At 37.8% G+C, this 9540-nt stretch overlaps 1 protein-coding gene and 1 pseudogene across 1 annotated transcript; one reads left to right on the forward strand and one right to left on the reverse strand.

Moving 5' to 3' along the window:
* Positions 1–296: 296 nt before the first annotated feature.
* On the reverse strand, positions 297–7658 carry LOC104212582 (transcriptional corepressor LEUNIG_HOMOLOG). The gene is made up of 19 exons (XM_009761886.2): positions 7339–7658; positions 7187–7230; positions 6991–7072; positions 6369–6466; positions 6058–6167; positions 5659–5960; positions 5439–5514; positions 5221–5329; positions 3800–3849; positions 3463–3711; positions 3165–3248; positions 2688–2882; positions 2332–2473; positions 2139–2245; positions 1802–1951; positions 1475–1630; positions 1259–1378; positions 942–1139; positions 297–742 (listed from the first exon to the last, which is right to left on the reverse strand). Exons 3-19 carry the CDS (start codon positions 7020–7022, stop codon positions 599–601), a joined length of 2322 nt encoding a protein of 773 aa, XP_009760188.1. The 5' UTR covers positions 7023–7072; positions 7187–7230; positions 7339–7658; the 3' UTR covers positions 297–598.
* A 1073-nt stretch (positions 7659–8731) lies between these two features.
* Positions 8732–8925, forward strand: LOC138878822 (small nucleolar RNA U3; annotated as a pseudogene).
* Positions 8926–9540: the final 615 nt, after the last annotated feature.

Genomic DNA, 9540 nt, shown 5'->3' on the forward strand with positions numbered 1-9540 from the left:
GAGCTTGAGGTCCTACCCTATATACAGGCAAAAAACTAGAGCTTGAGGTCCTATCCTATATACAGGCATCCGTTTCTTAAGTATAAGTAGTGGGCTTGTGGCTATAATGGAAATGCGGCGTACTAGAGATTTTAATAGTGTGATGTGACAATGACCTTTGAGCCATCAAGTTGCATTATTATATATTCTTCATTAGCTGTGATTTCCTTGTATTCAATAATCAATGGCAATAATATCGAGTTCAAGATCTCAAATATCTTAGTAGGTCAACGTGGTTTAGAAAGATCCACAACATCTGAAGAAACGAAAGAACTTTACGCATTCAATTAACCACAACGCTTGTTGTATCTTAAGAGGAAATACTCACCCTAAGGGTGAAGAAATTATCTTAACACTACAGAATTACGGCTCAGTGCAACTTGCTTCTCAACCGCAAACCTCTCTCTAATTTTACTATAACAAGCACAAACATGGTTATTCTTTATCAAAAACAACAAGCTATAAAGATGCCTAGAAATATTTTTTGTTACATGCTTAAAATACAAGCAAATGCCAACTGTTCTTATGATGAAATCTTTGATATGGAATCCTATCTCCTTCATTTCCATAACTTGACCGAACTGTCATGACTTGCAGAACCAACCATTCCAGTCGCTGGTGATTGTGCTAGAGCAGCGATAATGTTATCATGTGCTGGAACTGTCATGCTTTTATTCTCAACCATGTCCCACAGCTCCAAAGACTGCAACATAAATTCACAAAGTATCAGTCAGCTGGAACCCAGAGACTGCTGTAATGGCCGGCACTGAAGTGTGGGCATTGTCACTAAACAGTCAAAAGTGTATGAACATGTAGTCCAACATACTTAAGTGACATCTTACCGACGTGAATTAAACAGACTTAAGAACAAGAGTGCTTAAGAAAAGGAGAACGCTAATTACCCTCATTCCTCCGATCACCAACAAAGCTGAATAACTAGGATGAAAAACACAAGAGTGGAACTGATTCCCGGTAGCACTTAGCTCATGAATGCAGTCACCGGTGGTCAATGACCAAACTTTGACAGACTCCTCACTAACTGATGCCAATAACTCACCATTTAGATCCCAACACAGGTAGTTCACCACTCCAGGATGTCCCTGTAACCAAACACCCATATTTATCTGAAAAGTAAAATGAAGCCTAGGACACCCAGAAAATAGAAACAACAGATAATGCTAATTGGAAAACCTCAAAGTCATCTAGCACGAAAACAAACCTGGAAGGAATTAATTTGCCGGTCATTTTCGACATCAAAGATGGAAACCACCTTATCTGAAGCAGCAGCCAACAGACGGCCGGTCATTGGCTGAAACCTCACTTGTGCACTGCCTCCTTGCTACAAACGGGATATGAAGTTGAACATAGCTCAACAGGAATTTACTTCTGCAAAGTGGATTAAGAAAATAACAGTAATTAACAATAGAAAGCACACCTTGGACACCCGAGTGCATGAAAATGGACTAACACTCCAGTAGCGAATCTCATTGTTGCTATCGCAAAAACAGAAGAGATCGTTCTTCTTCGGGTGAAAATCAAGCGACATAACATGAAAAGTATGCCCTGTATAAGCTTGCAAACAATAGCTAGGCTGCAAATATAAGTTCAGCAGAAGATTATTGAGCATAAATTTATTTAACAGCAAATTAACTGAAAACTGGCAAATTGTATGATGGTATGAAGTGCTCCGCGCTACAGCTAAGGCCTGCAACTACATCTCGTGGTTATAAGAAAAACACCTAGAGAATGTAAGAATACTAACATTGGAAGCATCCCATAATCTCACAGACTTGTCAAATGAAGCAGTTGCAAGTTGAGAAGAATTAGGCCGGAAGCGGACATCTGTAATCAAGTATTGATGTTCCTCAGGGGTGTTCTGTGTTTGCAGAGTATCCATGTTCCAAAGAACTGCCTGATATATACATGGAAAACGGTTCATAATTTACAATTTCTTGGATGAAACCAAAGCGTAGAAGAAAATGGATATGGGTAATGAAGTAAACAGAGGACAGAGCCTACATTCACATACCACAGAATGAAATAAAACTATCATCCGGTTATCTTATGCTAAAGACACCAGATACTCTGAAGCAACCTACCTTCTTGTCGTGCCCAGCACTAGCAAGCAACTTCCCATCCGATGAGAAATGACAGCAAGTCACTTTATTTCTGGTGCGTATACAACCAACTTCACCAAAGGAGAAACCTGAGATGTATCCTTTTAAGTTAACATACTGTAACCAAAGAAGAAAAACAACAGAGAACTTATACGTACAATTGTGAGATTATTACCTTTTGAAGAATCAGGCTTGTGCTCAGTAAGAGTTTGCTTCAATGTGCCATAGATGTTTCCATCTCCCCCGTCATTTGACAGGAATGATTCCACATTATCTTCGAAAGAACCAATGTCTCCAAAAGTCTCCCCTAAGTCATCCTGTACAACAGAAGAAAGCAAGAAGAGCAAACAGATTTAAAATAGCGAATGATACTTTAAATTCATGATATAGTTAGCAAATTAAAACTTCTCAACCATAAAAGATCCATGAAGCAACATAACAACCAAATACTTCATTAACAAATACAAAAATTGTATGTTTAGAAATAGATAATGCAAACAAACATTTGAATGAAAAAAGTGAAAGAATTACCAGCTGATTCGTAGAAGATGCAATACCACCAGCTCCCTCTCCTCCATACATCATCAAGCCTTTTGACACGCTAGTCATCCCATCACCTGGGGTATGTGTTGATGCTGGTGAGCTTGGTGAAGGCCCAACAGTGTTACCCGTGCCAGTACTATTAGCAGGTCCAGAAGACGAATGTTGCTTCCTTTTTCTGTTGTTCTGGGAAAAGAGTAAGAAGATGGATGAACTACTCTTTAATTGCTTGGACAGTTGGAACTGGTTAGATAAGTTATTTTCCAGGAACAACCCCCCGCCCCACCTCCCATCCCCCCAAAAAAAAGAGGAACAGGAAAAGACAGAAATTCCCAACTATAGAAAAAGAGGTACAAACGGGTAAGGCAAGAAGAGATGTTAAATATTAACAATACTTGATTGCATGAGTTTGATGGATATCAAAAAATCAGATATAAATACAGCTTTTTACGCTTTCCTTAGGCTAACCTGTTGCAGTTGCTGCTGCTGTTGTTGCTGCTGCAACTGGTCCTGTTGTTGAGAGGAAGATTGCTGCATTTGGGACATTTTCATCTGTTTAAGACAGGTATATGGCATAAGCACTTTAAACTTCAAATGTTCTATGGATTGGAAGAGAATAACTGAGATCCTTCTACAGAAATGTCATCATCATTTACAAACAATCTCTAGCCTCAAAAGAGTAGTTATGCAGTGTAATGGACAAAACACCACATAGTTAACGCCCGGAAGCAAAATATATTCTTGACTCTAGGAGAATAAAGTTAACCTTCGGTGAATTTGATTGTACTGGAGAGCAAATGGATCCATCATTCCTTGGAGGTTGACCATCTTTAGCATTAAAGTTTCCTCTAGGTAATCCACCGAACCCATAATTAGGTGAATTTCCAAGGTTACCTTGGGCTTGAGCTTGAGCTAGGACCTGTTGTTGTTGTGATGCCAAAAGAAACTGATTTTGGGTCTGTAAGTTGGGCTTTTGTACTTGCAAACCCAAGCTGGGCCTTACCTGGTCGATTCCCTGTATATATTATGAGCAAAGCAGCCGATATGCACGTCAAAATCTCTGTATATATTGAACGATGATAATTAAAAGCAATTTAACTTACTGTTAAAGGCCAACCCTTCAATGGTAGACCAGTGACACCTTGGTTCAACCCTAAAGAACAAGGAGAAAATATAAGGACTGAATTGCCCGAGTAAGATCATCTAACGATATAATCGACATACAAGTACTTCAAGAAGATAAGAAAAAACCTAAAAAGGCTCATCAGAAAGAGAAAATGTACAATACATAAAAAGGAATTTTCAAGAAAGTTGAGTTGGAAACATAGAAATCCTAAACCAAGTCAATAAACAGAAAAAAGCCAGAAAAAATCCATTATGCTCACATAAAGAAGACCAGTTCCAATATATTCCGCCCATTAACTGTAATACACTGCTGCTGAAGGCAGATGAATGACGCTTGAGATGTGATAGCAGACAATTACCAAAAGCGAAAAGTCAAAAAAATTAAATTAAAAAGAAAAAGAAAAAGAAAAAAAAAGGAATTACTCCTACATATTTATGTTCCAAGTGTCTCAAGGAGAAGTAGAAGCCTTAAACAGACTTAATTAATAAGAATCGAGAAGCTTTCAATATCTTGTCTAGCAATATTAATAATTTAATGTGTACTGCAAAAAGCAAAAGTTGAAATTATCCACGATAACAATCAAAAATTCAAACAATTCATGTTTGGAGGATAATGGCAGATTCCACAGAACTTCACACTATTAAAGTATTAAGTGTCCTACTCGGAGATGAGCAGGTTTTACGAAAACCCATGCATCATGTCAAAGTGCTGAGTCCCACATCAGCTTAAGATATGTAACTTGGACTCCTTGTATGATATTGGGCAATCATCACCTCATAAGCTAGCTTTTAAGGTTAAGTTAGACCCAAGGTCCATTTATCATGGTCTTAGAGCCAGGCCCGTTTCATTATTTACCCGATGTTGGGCCCCCATCTTATATTGTTCACGCTCTAGTCGTCCAGTATTGGGCATGCAAGGGGTGTTGAGTCCCATATCGGTTCAAGATGGGTAACTTGGACTCCTTATATGGTCTTGGACAATCCTCATGAACTACCTTTTGGGGTTGAGTTAGGCGCAACTGGAGTATGGAATGAGATGGGGGCCCCAACATCGGGTAAATAATGAGATGGGTCTGGCTCTGATACCATGATAATAATGGACCTTGGGCCTAACTCAATCCCAAAAGCTAGCTCAAAGGGTGAGGATTGCCCAAGCCATGTAAAGAATCCATGGAAACCATCCATCTCCCATGTGGAGTTTCATCACAAAGATAAACAAGATAATTTGTGAACTCACTGCTAAATGTGCATTTAAGATGGGTATATTTTCAATTTGAAATAATCAGTTCAATAGATGGCCAAAGGGGTGTCAAAATTAAGAAATGAGCCAGGGAAGATCCCAATCAGAAGTTGTATCTCTTTTTTTGTATTACTGAAAATTATTCTTTGGTGGTTATACCTGCACCAAGTCCAGCCTTTGACTGAAGAATTGCTTGCCCGTAAATTGATGAAGGATCCATGGGCAAAGACTTCTGAGTGCCACCCAAGTTCATTTCCCCTTTAACATCCTACATAGTTGAAATAGGTATGGATCTTAGCTAGGTAAGAGAAGATGAAACATCGAGTATTCAACAAAGAAGAGATATCACGTCAAGAAATAAGAGCTCATGTAGTTACAGTTGCCAGCTGAGACCGTCCTTGTAGTTGCTGCAATGCTGCAGACATGTTCCCTGAATTTCCTTGTAGCAACTGGCTGAATCAACAGAGAAGAAATAGAGATACAAATGATTCAATCAAGTCGTGCAACAAATAGATAGATGTTATGTTCCATTTCAAAAATAGATAAATGTTATGTAAAATAATGCAATATCACATGGAATGGTTGCACCAATCATACCCTTGATGATTAGTTGCTGACTTGAGAAGTGCCATCCTATTGGGGTCCATAAGAGCTGAAGATGTCTCCGAGTCCATGGACTGAGGGTGCTTCATTCGTTCCTCGTACATTTTCATTGCCAATACACTGGCAGATGGCTGCCCCATCATACCTTCGGAGTTGATAGCATTTATAGGACCACCAATGGGGGAATGATTTGGATCCCTTCGCTGTAACTGTGCATTTCTTTGTTGCATGAGTTGTAATTGCTGCATTTGTAACTGCTGTTGATGCTGCTGCTCCCTTGCTTTCATTTGTTGAGTCTACAACAGAAGGGAGTTTTTCAAACTTGATATAAAATGCCATAAAGCTTCTTTTAAGTAATTTGTGTCGACGGTGATTCCTTAAGTTCAACCAAACCTCTATGTATGCTGCTGCTGCCTCTGAATGTTTTTCATTTGTCCGTGCAATGAAAATGTCCCAAAACACAGACCACCATTCAAAAAGAAATCCTCCAGGTGCATCAATAGCTATAAAAGTAGGAATCAAAAGATTAAAACGTAGATTCTCATAAAGGAAGTGAATCAAAACATGTCGAAGTTATGCAATTAATGCACAAGGCAATCTATTGGGGGTAGAACATGAACCACTCTGCAGATGGACAAGCCAAACGTGCAAAACCTTTGAACCAAAAGGAAATTTAAATGTAGAGCATCATATAACATCATTACCTACAGGATCAGTAGCAACCTTTCCTTCTGTCATGAAAGCTTTTGCAGAATTATGCAGCTTTCGTTTCAGCAGATAGTCATGAATGTAAACATCCAGCCTAGCAAAAAAAACAAGAGGCCAAATATTAAGGGTGAAAATCCGTAACATTATAAATTATCCCCTTCGTGTCATTTTGTCTAGCACTATTACTCTTTGATATGTCAAACAATCCTCTAACTTCTCAAAAACTATTTAAAATTTTCTACATAAAAAAAATTGCATCTTTTATAAGTAATTCTTTTATGTAGTTTCTAAAAATGTGATTTTGTTAAAAGTAAGAAACCATGTGGGAATCCAAAGTGAGGATTAGATAATTCGATCCTCATACTCCTCCCAAAACCACCAATTGTTTTTAGGACGAAAAGAGTACTTGTCCCGAGAAGAATTTGTTTCCCCTGCCATTCCCACACAGCCTGATATTCACTTGCGACTAGAAATTATTGTTCGTTCTCTTGGCTCTTGTTGAGCAATTGAACCCTAAAATTTACAATCTTTTTATCATCATTGATAAAAATATGATTCTGCTTAACCAGTAGAGCTAACTAAGAAAAACAATGAACCTAGCCACAGGAAGTTGCATACATCTTATCTGCTTCCCAATTACTCTGCGCCATTACTGCAGGAAAGTCAAACACAGCACAAACCACCCGCGTATGTCACTGAGCTATAGGATCAAAACCGCAAAAACACAGTTAAAAAGAAGTTTACTATAATTATTAATTAAAACATGATTAAGGAAACGAAAGCAATTATCATAAAGAAGATCACGAAACCATACCAAATTACAAAAATTCCAGCATTACTGATCAAAAGAAAGATTACCTAAAGAAGAACAAAAATTGAAAAAAATCAGCTCCCAAATCAAGAGAATTAACAAAATTCAAGCAATGAAAATCAAGATCTCTGCCTTTTTTGGGTTCAAGATCTTACAGTGAAACACTTGCAGTGGTTCGAATTCACTGAATCAGCTTAACAAACTCGAATTTTATACAATCTGGCTCAGGTCAAAGATTATCTCAATCTCCTTGGAGATTATATGAATCAATCAAAATTAAATCCTAAGTATTAACGTCCGTAATCTGATCACAACAGTAAATTAATTACGCCTTATTAAACACGCATTAAATTCTGACACAAAAACCAGCACAGAGTGCGTTATTGAGAAGATCTTAAACCTTTGAGTCTCTCTTTGTAAGAAAATTCTAGAATTTCCTGTAGAGAAAACTAAAGAGCTCAGAAAATACTGAGTTGAGGATCAACTTTTGAAGAGGAGAGAGAATTAGGAGAAAATATCAGGGCAGGTTGTCCCTTAAGTGTCCGAGCCTTAGCTTCGGAGCAGCTTTAAGTGAGACAATGACTAAAATGGTCCCCGATGTTTACCGGTAGGTTTAATTTGGTCTTTTAGGGTCAAAAGTAGGGATGGCAAGCGGAGCGGCGCGGGTTCTCTCTTAACCCGTAAAATTTCAACCCGCCCCGCCCTGCATAGCTTTTTTAATCCTCATCCATCTGCCCCGCACTACACCCGCGTCCACTTGCCTCGTACTACACCCGCATCCACCACCCCGCCCCGCTCCGCAACTTTTTTTTTCCTTTTCAATTTGTCTTATTTTATTTTTGCGATCAATGAACGCGTGATCAGCATGGACACATGCATAGTCCGAATAAATAATTTACCATCTTAATTTATTTCAATAAGAAGTAGCGAGTAATTTTTTCATTTTCTATTATTTGTTCAAGTTTTTAGTCTCTGTTTCCGTATAGTTACGATAGAGATTTGTATTATTCGTCAAGTGACCTCATTGTTTTTGTCATAATGGAAGAATATTAATTTATAGTGTATGAGAATGGATTTGTTAAGATTAAATATTTTTTACTCCTTTTCAGTTGTGTAAAAAATGAGTATTTAAACTCACACGGTCACACCCGCACCCGCAAAAAAATAAATATATTTTTTAGTTTAACCCGCCTCGCCCCGCCCCGCACCCGCATATGTATAAACCCGCCCCACCCCGCATATGTTTAAACCCGTCCCGCACCCGCACCCGCACCCACACTGCCCCATTGTCATCCCTAGTCAAAAGTAAGCATTTTTTATCTCCATCAAATATTTAACAAACTTTGACAATTAATTTTAATACTAGAAAATATAAATTAAAAAAATCAATCACAAATACTAGAAAAGTCACGGCAGATTCCAAAAAATTACAACACCAAAAGAACACCAGACACCAGAACTAAATAAAATATATAAATATAAATATATATATATATATATATATATATATAGTACCTCAAAAAATTGTACTTGATGCTAGATATAGCTACAACCTTACTTGAGCATGATATATTCTATAGGCTTGTACCACTGTATCCTTGAGTTCTAAGGAACCCGGAAACCAAGTCTGGTTGATGATGCATAACTATTGGACTAGAGTGTGATTAACAGCTCCCACGACCCTCGGGTCATGGTACCGTAAATTATTCTTCTCAATTTAGGGTTGTGAATTTGGACAGGATATATGAGTATCCGAACCGATTCGCTCAATTCGAATTTTCGAATTTCAGATTTCGAATATGGATTTTGTTTTTTAAAATTTTAGATATTCGGATTGGTATAATTTTAACCCGATCAAAAATCCAAAATTATTAGGATATGTATAAATACTATACTTTAATTTTAGGTTTAGGTCTTATTTCATCGAATCTCTTTATCTCTAAGCTCTCTTTAGAGAGAATGCTGCTCTGTTCCACCTCTCTTCTTTATGTTCCGACTACCAGTGGCGATCAGACGACACTTCTTCCGTTATCGACTCGAATAATCTTATGAATTCAATTTGCCTAACTTTCCAGCAGAGATCTTTTGGTATGAGGCGGTCTAAAATTGTTACTAAATGAAAATCTAAGTCATGCTTGCATTTTAGCACCATGAGATCACTAATTGCCTTTTGTGTTGCTAAGCTTTGTGTTGAAAATTTTTGTTCTGTTGTTGGTGCGGAATGGATGAAAAGATACGTGGTCATAGAAGATGGAGGGAGATTGTTGTGTTAGGGGATAGATTAGCAATGGCATTAAAAAAATGTACAACTCGATCCGACAATCCAAAATATTTATTCGATCCAAACTTTAAAATCT

The sequence above is a fragment of the Nicotiana sylvestris genome, chromosome 9 (genome assembly GCF_000393655.2).
Source record: "Nicotiana sylvestris chromosome 9, ASM39365v2, whole genome shotgun sequence".
Taxonomy (NCBI): Eukaryota; Viridiplantae; Streptophyta; class Magnoliopsida; order Solanales; family Solanaceae; genus Nicotiana; species Nicotiana sylvestris.